Source organism: Cololabis saira, chromosome 12 (genome assembly GCF_033807715.1).
Source record: "Cololabis saira isolate AMF1-May2022 chromosome 12, fColSai1.1, whole genome shotgun sequence".
In the NCBI taxonomy this organism is placed as follows: Eukaryota; Metazoa; Chordata; class Actinopteri; order Beloniformes; family Belonidae; genus Cololabis; species Cololabis saira.
The window spans coordinates 1,126,446-1,148,883 of NC_084598.1; the positions used below are offsets into that span (position 1 = coordinate 1,126,446).

General features: G+C 41.2%; 1 protein-coding gene across 1 annotated transcript; it reads left to right on the top strand.

The window, feature by feature from the left end:
• Window positions 1-264: 264 nt before the first annotated feature.
• marchf9 (membrane-associated ring finger (C3HC4) 9) lies at window positions 265-21,845 on the top strand. Its single transcript, XM_061734665.1, has 4 exons — window positions 265-1,754; window positions 15,344-15,499; window positions 18,858-19,050; window positions 20,436-21,845. The coding sequence occupies exons 1-4, from the start codon at window positions 1,434-1,436 to the stop codon at window positions 20,762-20,764; spliced, it is 999 nt and encodes a 332-aa protein (XP_061590649.1). The 5' UTR covers window positions 265-1,433; the 3' UTR covers window positions 20,765-21,845.
• The last annotated feature ends 593 nt before the right edge of the window (window positions 21,846-22,438 follow it).

The following is a 22,438-nucleotide window of genomic DNA, read 5'->3' on the forward strand; positions in this document are numbered from 1 at the left end:
TTGCGGGAGGAGAGGAGTTGCGGGAGGAGTTGCGGCAGGAGCTGCAGGAGGAGAGGAGTTGCGGGAGGAGAGGAGCTGCGGGAGGAGAGGAGTTGCGGGAGGAGAGGAGTTGCGGGAGGAGAGGAGCTGCGGGAAGGGGAGGAACGCGGGAGGAGAGGAGTTGCGGGAGGAGAGGAGCTGCGGGAGGAGAGGAGTTGCGGGAGTAGTTGCGGGAGGAGAGGAGCTGGGGGAGAAGCTGCGGGAAGGGGAGGAGTTGCGGGAGGAGAGGAGCTGCGAGGAGCTGCGGGAGCAGAGGAGCGCGGTGCACGGATGGATGGACGGACGGATGGATGGATGGCAAAGATAAAACCAATGGCGAGTTGTTTACAAAATGACAGGCTTTTCTTTTTTTCCTTGTTCCGGAAGTAGCGGTTGCGTTGGTTCCAGTGACCATTTGGAGGCGGAAAACCAGAGCTAGAATCATCACAAACAACCAGCTGATTCCATCACCAGGGTCGTTACTGCGGTGTGGTTTCTGTTTCACCCAGAAACCTGCTGGAGCCTCAATGTCCGAGCCCTCCCTCGGCTCTGAGATGCTGCTGGACCGGGGAGGAGATGGGAAACATCGGGCTGGTGATGATGATGATGATGGTCTCGTGTTTTCACGTCGCTCTTTCTCCTCCCGAGCTCCTGGACCTGGACATTAAACGGACTGGGATTTTCATGTCGACGTGGATTTTCGAGATGGTCGGCATAGGCTGTTCGTGGATAAACTAGGAGATGGAATAGAGGGCAAGAAGAAAAAAGGAACCATATTGTGACGCGCAGGATTCTTTAGTGAGGGCCAGCAGAAAATAAGCCACTATTAGCTCCACCAGGCCGAACCTCCATTTCATTTTCCGACTCTTTCACTCTCTCTTTTTTTTCTTCCTTTTTTCGGATTATGATTCTTGACGAGAGCTTCAGATGTGACGGTGTGGATGGCATGTTGTTGTATTTTACATCCCATCCACTGTTCCCTGCCTCTCTGCTGTCCCCCCCCCTCGTCCCCTCCATCGCAGTGTTCTGCTTCGGGTAGCCAACCATGTAGGCTCTTTCTGCTCCTCTTTCTGCTTCTCTTTCTGCTGCAAGCCCAGGGAAACAGAGCTGGGGGATCCTGAGAGCAGAAGAAGAAAATGGACGGCGGAAAACAGAAACCCGCACATTGATGTGTTTATGGGAGGAGATGCGAGCTGCATCCTCACCGTGCTGTTTACTGACTATTTAGGAAGTGTGTCGGCAGCTGGAAGAGAAAATCCAGCATCCGCATTGACTCACATGCCATCAGTGAACCGAGATATTTGATTTCTCTGGATTTGATAGTTGTGGGAGGAAATACCTCAATAAACATGATCAATCTGGCGTAATAATATTCACAACAATAATAATCACGCGGATTCTTTATGTAGCCAAACATGTTCAAGTACCGGATCCGCATGTTTTTTAATGAACTGAAAGTGCTGGTGTTTATGCGATCCGATTCGAGACAGTCCGGCTCCGACACCGAACGGAGGTCCAGCAGCATGCGGGGCCTGGGCGGCTGCGGCTGGCCGCCCTTCGACTGCCACTCCCGGGACGACGAGGAGGAGTACTACGGCAGCGCGCCGCGGCCCAGGAGCCTCGCCTTCGAGGACAAGGAGCCGCGGCTGCCCGCGGGGCTGGACGCCGCGTCGCTGGCCAGCAGCGGGAGCCTGCGGAGCCCGCAGTGCCGGATCTGTTTCCAGGGCCCCGAGCAGGTACAACCGGGCCCCCAAACCCCGGGCCCCTGGGGCCCCAGGAAGTGGGCTTGTTTCACAGTTATGCGTGTCAAAAAAAAGGAAAAAAAACAGACAAGGACAAAGAAAAACATAAAGAAGAAGAGAAAACTACGGAAGATTTTTTTTATTGTGCACTTCGAGAAAAAAGTGTCGAGATTAATGTTGAAATACAATTTCTAGAAAAAAGTCAAAATGTCGAGATTAATGTTGAAATACAATTTCAATAATAAAGTCCAAACTTCGTATATAAAGTCGAAATTTCGTGAATAAAGTCGGAATTTCGAGAATAAAGTTGAAATAGGCCTACATTTAGACTTTTTTCTCGAAATTGTACTTCAACATTATTCTCAACATTTCGACTTTTTTCTCAACATTTCGACTTTTTTCTCGACATTTTTCTCAACGTTTCGACTTTTTTCTCCACATTTCGGCTTTTTTCTCGAAGTGCATAATGAAAAAAAATCTTCCTCCTCTAAAGTATTATTTTTATTTTTATCCTGCATGGCCCTAATACTCTTCCGTAGAAAACCTTTCTGGTGCCGTGGCGAGCCATATCATCAGTGTTCTGCCACAGCAAGGTTGCTCAAATTGTGTTTCCACTTACAAAACCTCCTTCATCCATTTACTTCCCCCTGCTCAGTCCCTGAGTGGAGCTACTGTAGATTTATCTGCCCGCCACTATCTGGGACAAAGCTTGGTTTCTGGCAAACGTAAAAATAGCCAAGCCACTTTCATTTTCTTGCCCGAAATCCCATATCTTACATTTGTCTCCTGATGTACAGTCTGTGCAGCCCAGTCCTCACAGCTTTCAGTTCACACAGGCCACAGTAGCCCCCCCCCCCCCCCCCCCCCCGAAAATAAGCTATAACTGCTAAATAATCTATTTAATAAACAATCTAATCATTGGTTGAAAGGTAGTGCCCGGTCCTCTGAAATCTGGCGTGGCCACAAAGAGAGTTGGCCAGTTAGGTCTGCAGGAGGACAAACGAGATGAAATGGTGTCAACTGTAGTGATAAATGACTGCTTGAAGCCTAAAGAAAAGAAAAAGCAGTGAGGGCTGTATGTTTCTGGACTGTGGCTACAGTACACAGGTATGTTGGTCACCTGTGCCACCTGTAGGTAGTTCTGAAGACTGGAAGAATTATGACCACTGGAAATCCTATATTTAGGGTTGCCACCTTTCAGAAATAGAAATAAGGGATGCCCCGATTTCAGCAGCGCAGGCGCCAAAAAAAAAGGGACATCCCCAAAACCTCTAAACTAAAATGTATTTATTTTATATGAAAAAACAAAATGCTTTGATTCAAAGTTTAAAGTGCTTTAATAGCATTGAACTCGCATGACTGTACAGACAGACAACCATGCTAGCAGCTGAATTAGCCTCCTATGCTACGTATGTCCACATCAGCCCAGATGTACAGGGGAAGAATATTGTATGAAAGTATATTTATTTCAATAATTCAAATTATTCAAATCAATTAAAAGGCGAAACAAATACATTACATACTCTCATTACATGCAAAGCAAGATACGTTAAACCTTTATTTGTTATAATTTAGATGATTGAATTGTTTATTGATTTCATGAAATATTCACATTTTTTGAGATTTTTTATTTGGGTTTGTTTTTATAAACTGTGAGTCATAATCATCAAAATTATAACAAATAAAGGCTTGAAATATCTCACTTTGCATGTAGTGGGAAATAATATATTTGTTTCACCTTTAGTTGAATTTGCTACGAATGAAGCTTTGCAATATATTAAAATTTTCCGACCTTCACCTGTACATTATGACATTAATAAATAAGAGCATAATATATGTCCGTATTGGTTCAATACGGAACGCAACTTTTAATTCCCAATTACGTAACAATTCCGTATTTCAAGGGACGGGTGGCGAACCTACCTGCATTTCTATTTAGTCACATTGAGTTAGTTCTCCACTAGAGGCGTCCAGTGTTGCTAAATGATGACATCTGTCCGGGAGTAAACCCGAGAGCTGCAGGACAGTAGACTTCACTTCAGGCTTTGGATACTCAGCCATTTGATGTTGCAGACAGGGATCAGGTCCAGGTTGCTGTTCTGCCCACTCTAACATCTTCCTTTAATGAAAGGTTCATGTTTGAAGCTTTTGGCAAGGTGACTCATCAGACAACTAAGCCGCCTGTTTTAGCCTGTTTTACAGGCAATGAGACAAAGTAGGGAAAGAAACTATTTCATTATTCACTATTTCATTATTCAAACAGGCCAGGACGGGGGTTGGGGATCATGTTGCAGTCAGCAGACAGTTACCTACAGACATAATCACCATGCTCCTAGGGCTGTGGAGAGTATCAACCCTTTGAATTGTATGTCAGACATTTTAATGTTTGCAGGTGATGTAGTAGAGGATAGGCAATGCAAGACAAGTTTATTTGTACAGCACAATTCAACACAAGGTAATGGCAAGAATTACCTTTCTATACAGTCAAAACGTACAAAGACCAGGTCAAATACAGGATTACAAAAGTAATCTGTAACAATTCGTATGGTGAATTAAACCAATTTGACTATTCTACGTCACAATGCCTGCATTCAGGGCTTATCCATCACTAGTGTAACTTTGCGCGGTTTTCAAAAATCATAAGTATTTAATTTAAGAGTACGCTTAAATAACAAATAAAATTAAAGCTGCAAGCAGCGATGAACAGGCTCTCGCACTCATGGCCACCGCCCCCATAAGCATATCAGACATGACACCACCCATGACTCTCTATGTCAAACCATTCAAAAGTTATATAGCAGAAAATCGGACAACCTATCAGAAGAAGGGGCGGGGCTAATTCAGGCCAATGAAGCTCAAGGACTCAATACAGAGTCAGATGACACCCCCCACTACTCTCTATGTCAAAACATTGAAAAGTTATAGCAGGAAATAGGGACAACCAATCAGAAGAAGGGGCGGGGCTAATTTTCACCAATGAAAGTAAAGGACTCAATACCGAGTCCCATGACACCACCCACGACTCTTTATGTCAAACCATTCAAAAGTAATGGCAGAGAATAGTATTCTAGGGGGCGCTGTTGAGCCGTTAGGCCACGCCCATTAATGCAAACCATGAAATATCAAATGTATCGCCAGGCCTGGCTTGCATGCAAAATGTGGTGACTATCAAATATGGACCAATCAGATGAAGGGGGGGCGCGCCTTTTGGCATCTAGCGTTGCCACGGTAACACTTTTGAAAGAGAAAAGTAATGTGCGTAGTCGCAGGATGGAGACGCACATTTTGATGTATAACACACCTGGGTGCACGTTACGGTTCGGGCCGTATTAATTGCCGAAGGAATGGCATAAATCGCGCCAAAATTACACAATTAATTCAAAATGGCCGACTTCCTGTTCGGTTTCGGCCATGGCTCCAAGAGACTTTTCTTTAAGTTGTGCCATGATAAAGCGATTTTTGTGCATGTACGTCAAACCGTATTGTGGGGCTTGAGGCACAGTTTTCCGGGGGGCGCTGTTGAGCCATTTTGCCACGCCCATTAATGCCACGCCCATTAATGCAAACCATGAAATATCAAATTTATCGCCAGGCCTGGCTTGCATGCCAAATTTGGTGACTTTTGGGGAACTATCAAATATGGACCAATCAGATGAAGGGTGGGCGCGCTTTTTGGCGTCTAGCGTCGCCACGGTAACGCTTTTGAAAGAGAAAAGTAATGCGTGGTGTTGCAGGATGGAGACACACATTTTGATGTATAACACACCTGGGTGCACGATACGGTTCGGGCTGAATTAACTGCCGAAGGAATGGCATAAATTTCGCCAAAATGACACGATTAATTCAAAATGGCCGACATCCTGTTCGGTTTCGGGCATGACGCCAAGAGACTTTTCTTTAAGTTGCCCCATGATACAGGTGTGTACCGATTTTCGTGCATGTACGTCAAACCGTATCGTGGGGCTTGAGGCACAAAGTTTTCAAGGGGGCGCTGTTGAGCCATTTTACCACGCCCATTAATGCAAACCATTAAATATCAAATTTTTCGCCAGGCCTGACTTGGGTGCAAAATTTGGTGACTTTTTGGTCACGTTTGGGGGGGCAAAAAGGCCTTCCTTTTGTCAGGAAAATAATAATAAAAATTCCTGCAAATACAATAGGGCCTTCGCACTGCAAGTGCTCGGGCCCTAATGATAAGGAAAGAGGTAGAAAAAAGGGCAAAAGGTCAAGCTGATATTGTGTTATTAATTTTTAGTTTGTATAGTCCAAAAAAGAGAAAGAAGTCAAATCTTTAGGTGGTGTTTCAGGTGTCGTCCCGGTTGAGGGTCCAAGTGGCCTGTGGGAAGAAGCTCATCCTGATTCACTCTGTCTGCTTTCATGGATCAGTAGTGCTTGCCTGATTGCAACAGAGCAAAGAGGGAAGTTTTGGGATGCCTGAGGTATTACTGTCTCCTTGTCCCTGGTCCAGCACCTCTCACTGCTGGTAGGAGGTGTGGGAGTTGAGTCTGGGTGAATGTCCAGCTGATCATACCATCATCTAGAAAGCTGGTTTTCCCAGCTTGGTGCTAATCCCAAACCAAGCTGGGATATTTCCTTTCACCATGCTCTCAGTGCTGTAGGTGTAGACAGTTCTAAGCACCTGAGATGCAAGTTTAACATCTTTTAGGCATCTAAAATGGTATAGAGGGTATGCATTGACGTAACTTTCCCAACTGGACCACTTTTTTTTGGAGTGGCAGAAATGGCTGCAACTAGTGGAGAAGACGGGATAACAGCTGATTATCAGCTTAAATTAGCGTCAGTTGGACTTGACAGTGACCTGTACAGTTACCCCAAGAACCGGTGGTCCATGGACATTAATATTTGGTACAGTTACCCCAAGAACCAGTGGTCCATGGACATTAATATTTGGTACAGTTACCAAGAACCAGTGGTCCATGGACATTAATATTTGGTACAGTTACTAAGAACCAGTGGTCCATGGACATTAATATTTGGTACAGTTACCAAGAACCAGTGGTCCATGGACATTACTATTTGGTACAGTTACCAAGAACCAGTGGTCCATGGACATTAATATTTGGTACAGTTACCCCAAGAACCAGTGGTCCATGGACATTAATATTTGGTACAGTTACCAAGAACCAGTGGTCCATGGACATTAATATTTGGTACAGTTACCAAGAACCAGTGGTCCATGGACATTCATATTTGGTACATTTACCCGAAGAACCAGTGGTCCATGGACATTCATATTTGGTACAGTTACCCCAAGAACCAGTGGTCCATGGACATTAATATTTGGTACAGTTACCAAGAACCAGTGGTCCATGGACATTAATATTTGGTACAGTTACCAAGAACCAGGGGTCCATGGACCTTAATATTTGGTACAGTTGCCAAGAACCAGTGGTCCATGGACATTAATATTTGGTACAGTTACCCCAAGAACCAGTGGTCCATGGACATTAGTATTTGGTACAGTTACCCCAAGAACCAGTGGTCCATGGACATTAGTATTTGGTACAGTTACCCCAAGAACCAGTGATCCATGGACATTAATATTTGACCACAAATCCAGTTTCCTGATATTTATATGTACTTAATTTCTACGCCGGGGAAATACACGAAGCAAAGCTTGAAGGCTTACAAAAGTCTTGACGCTTGGTCCGACTTCAAGGCAGGATTTGTTGTAGAAATTAAAGTGATGAGGACACTGAACTTTATGATTTGACCGTTTAACGTTAGCTACCCAAAAATCCAACATTACCTGATACAAAATGGGAACCGCAAATCCACGTTTTGGTGTCTGGAATCCAGTTGTTTCTGTGAATTGCAGCGATCCATTTGTCTTTCTTAAGCTTATTTTTCATCAGTCTGTAAAGCGATAACTCAGATTTCTTGCTAAATCTATGAGTACAGTCGATCGCACAACAGCTATTTCCCATCTTAGATGTTTTCCAGTTGCACAAACTGAACGTTTACGCTGCAACTCAGTCTTTCTGTCACTCAGTCTTTCTGTCACTCAGTCTTTCTGTCACTCAGTCTTTCTGTCACTCAGTCTTTCTGTCACTCAGTCTTTCTGCCACTCAGTCTTTCTGTCTCTCAGTCTTTCTGTCTCTCAGTCTTTCTCTCTCTCAGTCTTTCTGACACTCAGTCTTTCTGACACTCAGTCTTTCTGTCTCTCAGTCTTTCTGACACTCAGTCTTTCTGACACTCAGTCTTTCTGTCACTCAGTCTTTCTGTCTCTCAGTCTTTCTGACACTCAGTCTTTCTGTCTCTCAGTCTTTCTGTCTCTCAGTCTTTCTGTCTCTCAGTCTTTCTGACACTCAGTCTTTCTGTCTCTCAGTCTTTCTGTCTCTCAGTCTTTCTGTCTCTCAGTGGGCGTAGCCTGCTGTGAAGTCACATCTGTGACGTCATGCTCATTCCCTCTCTAGAAGCTGCCAGGTCTTCTTCATGGATGTTGCTATGACAACAGTGTTACGTGAACACCGTGATACGGGAAACTGTGCTGTCTCTCCACGAGGCTCCTGTTGCTCGTGAGCGGCCAGTAGTTTCTTCCTTACCTTGGGCTAGAATCCATTATCCATATAAAAAAGTGGATAATCGAATCACCTGAAAAACCACCTCCTGGAAATGTAAAAAAAAGTTTTTGCGCTATTTCAGAGTTAAATTAATCAAAGCTGTTTCCATTACAGGATTTCTTTTTTGATATTTGGGTTTTGCGCAAATCTAGGAGGAAACGTGACTACTGTTTGTGTGCGACCTGAGAGCTGTTACCCTAGAATTGTGCAAACCAAGGAGTCCAAAATGAAAACTTGTGATGGCAACAGCTCTAATTAGAAAAAAACTCCCAAATATTGCTGAAATATTTTCACACTTCCAGGAGGTGCTTTTTCAGGCAATTCACATCATTGATCTAGATGATTTTCTTTCTGATCTTCTCTTTTCTGGTTTCTCTGGTCCATGTTCAGTGAGGTGCACACCGTGATACCAGAGAGCAGAGGAGGAATGTTCCTCCTATAAACAGGCAAACACTGACTGACTGTGGGATGAAAACACCCGTGTTGCTAACATGTCACAATCGTCAAATTATTATTTTATTATGTCTAGTTTGCCTAAGCCAATTTCTATAAATTTGTAAAGGATTCTTTAATTTTAAATTTAAAAAGTTTCCGATTTTCATTAGTCAATTTTCAGTAACTTGTTATCTTTTATCATTGACTTTTTGTCAGTTTCAAGTTATTTCAGTGATCATTGTGGGTTTTTCTTTCTTTGATGGAAGAGTACCAACACAGTCTCTGGAACATGTTATCTACATTTGTGTAACCAATAAGTGCATCAGAGTTAGAACCCAAACATAAAAAAACAAACAAATAATCAAAAAAACCTAATCATGTCTTAGAGTGAACAGGCAAGAAGGGAGTTGTGTTTAAATTGATGAAACAGATAAAGACTGGCACTAAAACCCAGTAGAAATGCACTACTTTCAAACTAAGAGAAGAAGTAATGTTAACAGGATACAAAAAATGGCAAAAGCCAAAAGCTGAAATTTAAAAGAAAACAAATAAAACTACAGATTTGATGAGTTTACCTGCTCATTCACATATGATCTCTGTTTTGTTCTGTTTGTTGCACTATTTATGGCTTCCAGGTAAATAAAAGGGACAGAGGAGAAAACTTTTAATAGAAACAAGCATTTTACACAAAACATGATCATTAGTGCAACTTTAATTAATTAATACATGTTAATTAATTAATTACTTCTGCTGAATTAACTGTTTTATATTTCATTATTAATATTATATATTTTATTATTTCCTTTGTGTCAAAGACTTCTGCAACATGTCCTGCTTGCCTTATTCTCCTTGTCCAGAATATATTATGACAGAATGACCTGAGGTGTTTTGATCAAAGTAGCAGAAGGAAATAGCACACTGTTGCTCACAGAGATGGAAGAAAACACCTTTCCCTCTTCTTGTGAAATGATTGTTCATAAAAAGAGGAATGAGAATATACTTTTTTTTCCTGAAAATTAAATTATTCCAACCTTATTGGGCAACAGTGTATTAGATAGGGCTGGGGATCCATTAAAATGTCATCGATTCGATTCCGATTCTTAAGATTCAGAATCGATTATCACATTTTGATTCGATCCGATTGGATTCCGATATTGATTTGGGTTAGTGTTATTAAAACTGTTTTTTGAGCTGTTGCATGAATTATTTGACTGTAGTTCTGCAACATATTAATACTAGTGTTATATTGAGATTCAACAGCAAGTATCGCAGCTAATGATGCTGTAAGGACCAATCAGCTCCCAGAATGCTGATAGAACTGAAACAGAAACATCGTGGGGCAGAATTACCAAACAGATCCAGGGAGGAAACAGAGACGGATGAAATCGCTTTTAGTTTTTCCCATTTTTGAGAATTTGGCATTTTATGCCAAATTTAGCATTTTATGCAAATGTAACCCCAAGACAGTATCCACCTTATTCCTACGCCCCATGAGGCTTTGCGCGAATTGTGGCTGCTACTTCCGGTGCTGCCGGAACCGGCGTTTGTTTACATGCTGAGTGAATGCGTTAACCCTCTTTCTCCGAGCGTTGGGGATACAAAACATGTGGAAACACCACCTGTCACAGCTCAAACGGGACAATATCATCATACCTCTGCCTCCTGCTGTTGAGGGATGGGAGGATGACCTGAAGAAGTGAAGAAATGCTTAGAAGATGGGAAGTATCTCATTCTTCCCAATGGGCAAAGTGGATACTCCTCCAGGTGGGTAAATATTGTTACTTATCAGTACTCGAGATGAGGGGGGATGGCATCCCCCCTGAAATAAAAACGGTCCAAATCATCCCCCCTTTCCATCCCTTATGTCATTTCATCAATGAATGTGGTTTTACTGCTATTTCAACATTTAGAGTCATCACCAGAAAAATAACACCAGAAAAATAACTTATTTGACAATTTTCAACTGTTTCAAGTAGATTTTCACCTGAAATAAGTAGAAGCACCTGCCAGTGGGACAAGATTTATCTTCTCATTACAAGCAATAACATCTTGTTCCACTGGCAGATTGTTTTACTTATTTCAAGTGAAAATCTACTTGAAACTGGTCAAAATTGTTTTTTTTTCCAGTGATGAGTCTTGTTTTAAGTGTAATGATATTTTTTTTTACTAAAATGAGACATTTTAACTAGAAATAAGACAAATATTCTTGTTAAGATTGTGAGTTTTTGCAGTGATCCATTTTACTTATCCTGTGAAGGACAGAGTCATATTGATAAGTTCAGAAAAGTGTTTTTTATTGTTGTGTCTTGATGTATTTGATGTAAGCCCAGTGGATATTTAAAGCTTACAGAAGGCTGCATTTAACTGCTGCTATGTCATTCCTGCAGTATTTTTGCAGCTGTTTTGGTCAGTGCTATTATTTGTAATGTATTATATTATTTGTAATCAGCACAAATTATCTGCCCCCATATGATAAAATCCACCATCCCCCCTGATTTTTTTTTTACAACTCGAGTACTGCTTATAATCTATGAACTAATGTGACAGGTAGGCTACTTGTGAACCTTCATTAAGACAAACTGTAAGCCATCTTTTATATTTATTCTTTCAGGTCCAGCTGGCAGTGATGTGCCTGGGGCTGCAGAGCTGCAAGCTGCTTATCTGGAAACCAACTGAGCACCTGGAGTTCCACATTTCATTTGACAAAGACTTCAGATACACACATGAAACACCTCCAGAACTTTTCACACATGCTTCCAACATTTGTAGATGAATTTGGTACAAAGAAGATTCAGCTCTGCCCCTCTGTATAAAGCTAGGGGGAAAACAGTACAACAGACTTCATTTTTGTTTTCAGTTTTATTAAAAACAGAACCTGAAAGATCCCCTCCTGACATATTAGGACATACATATAGGGACATGAATCAAAACATTTTAACACAAAAATATTGTTTAACAAAAGCACATTACATTTGTGTCTTAAGTGAGAGAAATTCAGTTTACTGTGGGAGGACTTAAGAAACCAGAAAATATTCACACCTGAAAAGCTGAAATTACACTATTTGGACTTTTATTTCCTCAAAAAAATAACAATTGCAGCTGGACCTCAGTTGTTTTCAGAAAATGATAAATTAATTAAATATGTAAGTGCAGCTCTACAAACTACATACAGCACTTAACCTGTTGAGAGTTATGTGTTAAATATACTGTAAGTGTTTTCAGAAAATGTTAAATGAATGAAATATGTAAGTATGTTTAAGTGCAATATTAAATGTCTTCTCACTTTTCACTTGAAATAAACTCAGCTCTTAAATTCACTAAACCAGCACAAATATTGAGCATTTTGTCAATTTTGGGCACAAAGTTAATTGGCCCTGTTTGAGAAAGAATCTTGTACACCTTCAGGTGCCATTTTCAACATGAATGCGGGCATGAGCAATGCGGTGTGTGTGAGTGACCTCCTCACTGGTCAGCTGGCATCCTTTGCATGTGAATGCTGGAATGATTAGCTTCACCCTACGCTCCTCCAGCAAGTCTCTAACTGTGAAACCACGGTCACCCATCACCTCATCTCCAGCACGTAGATAATAGAATAGGTGTGGTCCTCCATCCCTGGGTCTGACCACTGTGTTTGGGCATCACAGGAAGCTTTGGTGTTAATCACAGCTCCTCCTTCTGGTCCATCTGGTCAGGCTCATCTGAGGGAGCAATACAGTACACAATTATTAAGATAAGATATGATACATTAGGGTTTTCCCTACCACTATAACACCCCCAGCCCCCTCATCAAATGTACCTGGGGGAGGACCCACCTGCAACCACATCACCTAAGCCCTCCAGAAGTTTAGGAAAAAACCGGTACATTATCACAGCCAGTACTGGAGTTGAGGGGGGATGAGGGGGGATGGCATCCCCCCCTGAAATAAAAACGGTCCAAATCATCCCCCCAACCCTAACCCCAAACTCCAAGGAAAATAGTTTAATTCTGAATTATTTAATTCAGAATAATTAATTCCGAATTAAAAAACATCATGTAACCGTGGCCAGTGCTAAATAGGAGCATCAAGACAACACTCTACAGACCATTTTTAATACCTCGTGCATGGTTAGTAATGAGCTCACTATGCATGTTGTGACTGTAGAATAAGAACAAACTCAACTTAACTCTCAGTTCCTTGTAAAAAGGCTGGGAGGTGTATATTATTACTAAGGAACATCAGTACATGCATAAGCTAAGGTACATTAAACCGGGCTTTTGTGAATTGATGCCAAGCTTCAGTAGATTCTCTGTCTTATTTTCATATTGCCCTTGAAGCCTCATCCCTGCTGCTGGTGCGAGTGTTAACCTTCCCTCTGTGCCAAATATACTCCACGTCAAGCTGCGCTCGTCAGTGATGTACTAATGATTCACACCAATATCCCTCCCACAATCATACTGTTTTAAAAGCTTTTATTCAGTCAAATTGGAAATCAGGTGAAATGAAATGGAAAGCATCACACGGTAAAACATGTTTTGATGCTGGTTAGTGGTGACTGTTATAATATAATAAGATAAGATAAGATAAGATAAGATAAGATAAGATAAGATAAGATAAGATAAGATAAGAAATCCTTTAATAGTCCCCCAGAGGGGAAATTTCCAGATTACAGCAGCAAAGGGGATAGTGCAAAACACAAGAGGCATAAATATCACACAATAATAATAATAATAGAAACACTATAAACAGTATATACAATAATAATAATAAGAAGAAGGAGAATAAAAATAGTAATAAATAAAAATAAAAATAAATACTAGTATACAAAAAGAAAAACAGATGGATATTTACAGATGTTATTTATGCACGTTGCAGAGAATGGTATTGCACATAATATATATATAGCCTGTGTGTGTGTGTGTGTGTGTGTGTGTGTGTGTGTGTGTGTGTGTGTGTGTGTGTGTGTGTGTGTGTGTGTGTGTGTGTGTGTGTGTGTGTGTGTGTGTGTGTGTGTGTGTGTGTGTTTATGGAGATGTTTAAGAGTTTTAGATTTTAGGCCCCAACACTGCATACAAGTATAATAATTACTGTAATTCAAATACCAAAGTTGCAGTTAGTTTTGACAGTAACACAGTAGTCCATGGGCACTTTTATTAGAAGAGGATTCTTTTTTTTTTATTATTTAGTTTTCTCAAGTAACATTGTAAATACAGGTAACATAAATGAACATTTTTAAAGAGTGATATTAGGAGTACATCATCAAAACAGACAGAATTATAAAGATAAAGCTGATACGCTGAGGGCTCTGGTAGACTCTGTACATCAACCACTCACTCAACATCTGTGACATCCATTATTCAAACACTGAGCTTTTTCACGCAAAATCTATTAAGATTCACACACATTAAGTCACAAAAAACTGTCTTTGTTGTACATCATGCGTAATTTGCAATAATTCATAAAAGTAAAATTTGACAACCTGTTTCATGAAGGTGGAACAACTGGCAAGTGGCTATAATAGCTCAGCTCTACTACACATTTATGTTGGATAAAATATTCAATAAATAAATATGCAGCACCATGCCTTGCTGGGCAGCACTGTCTCCTAGCGAGAAGGTTTCTGGCTCAAATTCCAGCAGGGATATTTCTGTATGGGGTTTTCTCAGGACACCAAGGCTTCCTCATACAGTCCTAAAACATGCATGACAGGTTAGCTGGTGATTCTGAAATGCTCATAGGTGCGAGTGTGAGCATGTGTGCGTGTTTGTCCATATGTGGCGCTGCAGGAACTGGCAGCCTGTCCAGGGTGGACCTGCTTCTGCATGGAGAGAGCTAGGACTGGCTCCTGCAGATCCCCGGGACCCTAAAAAGGAATAAGGCAGTGTAGATAATGGATGGATGGAGCGAATGACTGAATAAAAGGTCTAAATTGTGAAACATCAATAATTATTTGTACAAACAATGATTAGAGGAATTGCTCAGAATGTTTCTTTCTATCTGATTTTTCTGTAAGAAGCTTGTTGGGATATCCGTATCCCTATGTTTCCAGTGTGTGTAACAAGCTAAGCTAAAACACAGCTGGTTTTACTGTAGGTTCAAATTCAATAAAATTATATCAAATTTACAGGACTGCCTCAGAAAATTAGAATATTGCGATTTTCTGTAATGCAATTACAAAAACAAAAATGTCATACATTCTGGATTCATTACAAATCAACTGAAATATTGCAAGCCTTTTATTATTTTAATATTGCTGATCATGGCTTACAGCTTAAGAAAACTCAAATATCCTATCTCAAAAAATTAGAATATTCTGGGAATCTTAATGTTAAACTGTAAGCCATAATCAGCAATATTAAAATAATAAAAGGCTTGCAATATTTCAGTTGATTTGTAATGAATCCAGAATGTATGACATTTTAGTTTTTTTAATTGCATTACAGAAAATAAAGAACTTTATCACAATATTCTAATTTTCTGAGACAGTCCTGTATATCAATCTAATCTATTTCAAAAAGAGAAAATACAAATCAGACAGTGCCCCTGATAAACTCATGCAGCCCCGTGTTCCTTGTGTGTCCTGCAGGGAGAGCTGCTGAGCCCCTGCCGCTGCGACGGCTCCGTGCGCTGCACACACCAGCCCTGCCTCATCCGGTGGATCAGTGAACGCGGCTCCTGGAGCTGCGAGCTCTGCTACTTCAAGTACCAGGTTCTGGCCATCAGCACCAAGAACCCACTGCAGGTAACTTAGAGGAAACAGAAACACATGAATCCTAATACCTAGTGCATGGTTAGAAATTAGCACAGAATCACAGAGAGACAATAGCAGAAGCAAAGTGTTGCAATTACCTTCATAAAAAGATACACAGTATAGAAATGCTGCTGCAGCAGGATCTTTGCTGGGACCAATCACAGGCTGTCAGCGGTGTCAGGACTGTTGGCCATATTGTGCTGACACATTTTCTGCGTCACTGTCCATCTGCTCTCCTTTTCAGACACAGCCACCAAAGTCTGTGTAGAATTTGCGTATGTCTGTTGATTTATCAAGTGTGAATTTTTCTTACTAGTGAAAAAATATCTAAAAATTGGTGGCTAATAATTAAGCATGTCCTGGGGCCTCATTTAAAATGGAGTGCGTAGGAGTCATACTAAAAGTGCACGTACACCCAAAAGCCGAAAATGGCGGGCGCAAAAAAAAATCTGGATCAATAAAACCATGTGCACGGATAATTGCACGCAATATTCGCTTTATAAATCACAGTCCAGCTGGAAGGTTGCGCAGCTGAATCCGCCTCATATCCCGCCTCTACACGCCCACCTTTTACCTTAAAAGCGTAATGCAAAGTAGTATTTGCATATGGATTAGCCTGCTGAGCATGCGCAGTGGCTTCCTGCAGCCTGTTTGGCGTCAGAATGAATGAGACGCATGATGAGACGTGTTGAGCCACCGTGCCACTGAATTTCACTGAGATCTGAGATCGAGATGTTGTGGATGAGGTGGAGGACAGGAAAACAACATTATTTGCTGGTGACAGTAAAAGTAGAAAGAGTATATAAATAGTATAAAATAATTAAAGCGAGTGAGTGGCAGCACGGCGTTGCTGCGCTAAACGCCGTGAGTGCCCCGGCGCAACAGGGGGGCATATCCCCCCCACTCTTCAAAATAATGTTTTTGTCCCCCCCACATTTTACAGTTTAAAAACTAACGGTGGGCTCAACCTGTAATTGCAAATCATCCAGACACCCTGTGCGAAGGCGATGCGAGAACAGCCCCGCTCCCCCTCCTCCCCCCGTCTCCCCTCAGAGCTGCTCAGGGCGGGTTTATGGTTCTGCGTCACACCAACGCAGAGATTACGGCATAGGTGCGCGTCGCCGCGTACCCTACGCCGTAGGCTCTGCGTCGTTTTAACGCGGAACCCTAATTTAGGCTTACACCCGCACGTAAAGGTTTCACACGCGCGTAAAACTCATTATATATATAAAAAAATCTGTGTCCCTTTAGGGAAGAAATGAGGGGCTCTGTGGAGCCCCTAAACGCTCTACGAAGCCCCTCATTTGTTCTGTTCTAAAGCGGTGGGTGTGAGGAGGTTCCCGGCGTGTCACCGCGGCTGCAGCAGCAGAGTCCTGACTGACACTGAGCTTCACAGACAGAGGGACACGATCAGCGCTATTTTATTATAAGTCTGATATATGTTGTGATATGTGATGACATTATTAAGAGTATGACATGAACCTGTGAGGTTCATTTCCACCACCTCACAGCCTGCGTCGCCAGTTCCCCATGTCTTTTTTTTTTTTTAATATTTTTTTTATCCCCGATTTTTTACCAGTGCTCATACCTAGACAGTCCTTGGCATTGTTCCCCTCTGCCAACCCAAGGAGGGCCCTACACTGAGCTCAGGTCTCCTTCTTATCCTGAGGAGCGATGGACCGCTTCTTTTCACCAGACAGGATGAGGATTCTCCGGCCGAACGTAGCGCGTGGAAGGATCACGTTATTCCGGCCGGATCCTCCCCACCCCATTTGGCGCCCCGGTTGGCCAGAGGGGGCATGTATAGCCCAGGACTGTTGCATGTTTTTGTGAGGGTAGCTGCCATTAGCTACCCAAGGGAACACGGCAAGCAAGCTTTATAGATGAGGCCCCACTGCCCCAGGTTTTTAGACTTGTACTTATACTTATACACAAGCTCATACTTCCATAGTAGGCCTTTTCACGCTAGTTGTGTTAAATTCCACATTAACTAATTACCTTTTTTGCTTGACATTTGATGTAATGTGAAACTGCTATTCTCTGTGTAGAGACGCTGCACAGTTCTCTGAGATAACGAGATAAGATAACGTGAGATAGATGGACAGTGGGCAAAAGTTACAAAAACCAATATCTCTGGTGGAGTCAGGGATCACCAGTATCAATGGCACAGATTGATCAGGCCAGAAAACACAATATAAAGCAGTTATCATTTTAGTTTATTTGTGTAGCAGCAATTCATAACAAAAGTAATATCAAAGCACTAAATACAGAAAGCAAACAAGTTCAGTGCAGGCCAATTAAATTCAGTCCATTTCACTGAAATTATACTGAACAATGAGCAAAGACAGTCAACCGCCAACCAAATGTAGCATTTCACGTCTGGCTGGAAACGCTGCTGATAATAACCTCTTTCAGATTGTCCTTATGATGGCTTACAGTATGTTTTAAATGTCTTTAGGACAATAAATGTAACAGCATCAATAAATCCACCTCTATGTGGTTGTTTATACTGTGGTTTAAAACTCACCTGTTTTTGTTATCTTCTAGTAATACTAAGTGACCCAGAAGATTAAGTAAGGATCAAACCTGTGCAATTATACTGTATCCACACTAGACAACTCCATCCTTTGTGAAGTGAGACAGACTCTACAGCAGCTGTTCACTTACACTCCCCCAGACTACCACCTCACAAGTGCTGTCTGATTTTAAAACTTGAAACTTTTGCTATGGTTACATATGGCATTTCTGTAACCAGAATAAATAATGGATAAAATAAAGCAGCCCAAGAACCAGTGGTCCATGGACATTAATATTTGGTACAGTTACCAAGAACCAGTGGTCCATGGACATTAATATTTGGTACAGTTACCAAGAACCAGTGGTCCATGGACATTAATATTTGGTACAGTTACCAAGAACCAGTGGTCCATGGACATTAATATTTGGTACAGTTACCAAGAACCAGTGGTCCATGGACATTAATATTTGGTACAGTAACCCCAAGAACCAGTGGTCCATGGACATTAATATTTGGTACAGTTACCAAGAACCAGTGGTCCATGGACATTAATATTTGGTACAGTTACCAAGAACCAGTGGTCCATGGACATTAATATTTGGTACAGTTACCAAGAACCAGTGGTCCATGGACATTCATATTTGGTACAGTTACCAAGAACCAAAAATGATAAAAGAATGAACCAAATGAAACAAAAGGATGCATTGTTTTCTGTGCATAGTGAATGCAGTGCCTTTACCTGTAGTATGTTCTCATTGCTGTATTCGTACTTGTACTTGCCCTCATGACCTTTTTACTGCTTACACTGACAGACATGCTTCTCCTTTTCAGTGGCAGGCCATCTCTCTCACAGTGATTGAAAAGGTGCAGATAGCTGCCATCATTCTGGGTTCCCTTTTCCTCATCGCCAGCATTTCATGGCTCATCTGGTCCTCCCTCAGCCCTTCAGCCAAATGGCAGCGTCAGGACCTGCTCTTCCAAATTTGCTACGGCATGTATGGCTTCATGGATATCGTCTGCATAGGTAAAGATAAAGTGACACAACCGACACCAAAATCTGTAAACATTACATGAAAGCATTGCAAATGACTTCAGCAAGAACCTTATAGACTTACAAAGTACAGGAGACAGAACGCAAAGGTCTCCAGTATACAACAGCGAAAAAGCAGAAAGAACAACAAAAATGTATTTTTTTTAAGTATTGGATTGAGTAGCCAAACTAGTAGCCAAACTAACATGATGCAAAACCTGTATTTCTTTTGCATTTTGTTGCTTCATAATGTCATGCAAAATAACATAACTCAACAGACAGATGTTGCTTAGGTAGGGGGCAACTAAACTGAAAGCCAAAACAATGTTGATAATGTTGCACATGACGCAACTGTTAAGGTGGGACTGGGTTGGCTTTCCTCGTATAATTCTAAGTAGTGATGCACCGAATGTTCAGTAACCGAAATTGTTCGGCCGAAAATCGCAAAAACCTTCGGTGTTCGGTGGAATAAGTGGTGAAAAAAACCAACAATTAATAACGGCGTGTTTAGATGACGCTATCAAACAGCGAACAGTTGGTGAGAGGCGTGTGGTGTTAATGCAGCAAACATGTCAGGGATGAGAGGAGGAACCGACTTGCATGTGAGAAAGCAGAGAAGCTACTGTTCATAAAGAACAACCTGCCACTTTCCCTGAAGAAGTAGGATAAGCATACTTATGCCCAGGACAATTATTCATTCGTTGTGGGTTTATCCACTTCTTTTGCACTTTTTTTACAATGCACTTTAATGCATTCAATGCATTTTTTTTTGTTTTAAGGCCTATGTTAACATTTTTCAGGAGTCAGTTATAGGCCTAGTGTAAGCTCAAAGATAGCCAAAAAATGTATTTTGCTAATTTATTTATTTTAAGTTATTGTGCTTTGTTGGTATAATGTCTGCTGGAACATTTAAAAAATGCTGGGAAATTAAAAAAGGTTTAGTTGTTCATGTTCAATAAATATTTCTACCCTGTCATTTTGTAAAATATTTTTTTCTTTGAAAAGCCATTCCTAAAGCACATTTATTTGATTTATGCAATGTTGAAAAAATTGGCAAAATAAATGAAAAACTGCGAAGAACCATGTTCGGTATGTTATTCGTTATTCGGCCAAGTGTTTATTATTATTTTTGGTTTCGGCCACAAATTTTCATTTCGGTGCATCACTAATTCTAAGTGGCTTTTGTAAAGCAACACCGACAACAGATGGTATGAAATATCTGGACCAGGATTTTTGCCAAGTGTATCATCCACAGGCGGGATTTGCCATGATGCTGAAAGTCGCTATTAGATACATTCAACATAACAATTCAAGTAAAACATCATCTTTCATGCACTGTCATTTACAATATCTGTCTTTTTATGTTTTTCGTCACCCAGGCCTCATCATCCATGAGGGCTCGTCGGTGTATCGGATCTTTAAACGATGGCAGGCGGTCAATCAGCAGTGGAAAGTACTAAACTATGAGAAATCAAAAGACCTGGGTGACCCAGTGAGTTCCAACAACAAGGCCGGCGGCCGCGGCTCTCGCAGCAATCCTCACGGCCTGGCCGGCAGCAGCGCCGGCCAGCAGAGCAGACGGCTCAGGACTATTCTCAACCACCACTGTGGATACACCATCCTGCATATCCTGAGTCAATTAAGGCCGAACGACCCGGGGATTAGTGCTGCCAACCGAGAGGTGGTGATGAGGGTCACCACTGTATGAGCTAGACAAGGCTTCTGTCATGGACTAGGCATTATCTTTATGTCTGAAGGAAGTGAATGCAGGAGCTCATGAATCTGATATTCTCTCTGACTGATGTGGGCGACAGGAACCTTGTGAGGAGCGCTGGTGCCTGGAGCATCAAGAGACTCAACACACATATGGAGTTCTCCTCTTGTTTTGTACAACAAAAGGAAGCCATATGCTCCTTTTCAATAATTAAAAAGAAAACTGAAGAAAATAAAGAATGAACCAACATTAAAAAAAAAGGCATTTGAACATGAAATGTAAGAAGGGACAGAGTGGGTGGTTTTGGGTTGTAAACAGGCTTTATAACCTGATCTTACGTGAAAAGATGTTTTTCCCAGTTCAATATCAGGATGCACATTTTTGTTTTTTAATCCTCCTGGTTTAATATTTATTTATGCTCAATTTGACTTTGTATGGATGTAAGACTTTGTGAGGAGTTAATGAAACGCCATACATGCCAAACGTTTCCAAATGTTTATAAACTATATGTAATGATCTTGACACTTTTTCAAGCCGACCAGTGCTGGTAAATAGACCGAAAACTGCGACTAAACAAACATGAGGGAAACTCAGAGATGACAACAAAACTATAATTCATTACAAGTACAAAAAAAACAACAACCAACAAACAAACAGAAAAAAAAAACTCTTTCAGTTTCACCTAAAACCTTTTTTGCAATAATGATACGTGTGTACATTTCACAGGAAATTTTGCATGGTTATATAATTTTATTCTTCATCACATAACATAAGCACATAACAAATTTGCTCTTTTTTGAATGGTGCTTGCCAAAATAAAACTTTAAAACCATCTGATTTCATCGCACCAGTTTTTGTCAACATGACGAATGGCAATGTGTTACAGTTATTTGAGCTCAAATACAGATCGTTGCTGCTGTATGCTGATAAAGATTTGATAAGTAAACTAGTGTATTAAAAATGGAGTCGGATGATCTCCTACTTCTTGGCTTACTTTATTCTGTTCTTTACCCAACGTTTTGCTGAACGCATGCAATGTTTGATTGGACGTGTGGTTGTTTTGTGGTGTTGAAATGTAGAGAGGTAATATTTTCAGCAAATAAAACAAGACGTTTATTTAAAATAGTTTCACTGTTGGATTTGCAGGCCCCCTAATGTATTTGTGTTTTTTGTTACAACTAAAAACACAAATATGGTTCTGTGTGGCAAGGCAAGGCAAGACAAGTTTATTTGTGTTATTTATTAAACCTTTATTTCATCAGGCAAGCAATTAAGAACAAGTTCTTATTTACAAATGCGGCCTGAGTCCAATGAACAAAGGCTCTTTGAGGGGGAAAGGGAGAGACGGTCCCACAACATAAGACAAGCAGCACGATTCAACAAGATGATTCAAGGTGCTTTACAGAGACATTAAAACATCATCACTTAACAGAAATTAAAAAAAATATATATTTTTATTCCCTGATTTTCCCCATTTTTTCCCCCAGTGCTCCTACTTAAGTCAGTCCTGGGCATTGCTCCCTCTGCCAACCTGGGAGGACCATACCGACTACGTTTACATGCAGTCAAAAGTCAGGTTACGGTCAATATTCCGGTTACTGAAACATTGGGAATAATCTGTTTCCATGCATGAGCAAACAGGGTTATCCCTGTATACATGGTAATTAA

Excerpts from the sequence above, each read along its gene's own strand:
- marchf9 (XM_061734665.1), top strand. The coding sequence starts at position 1,434 with ATGTTCAAGTACCGGATCCGCATGTTTTTTAATGAACTGAAAGTGCTG. Across the intron at positions 1,755-15,343 it reads GTTTCCAGGGCCCCGAGCAG|GGAGAGCTGCTGAGCCCCTG; the intron begins GTACAACCGGGC and ends TGTGTCCTGCAG. Across the intron at positions 15,500-18,857 it reads GCACCAAGAACCCACTGCAG|TGGCAGGCCATCTCTCTCAC; the intron begins GTAACTTAGAGG and ends TCTCCTTTTCAG.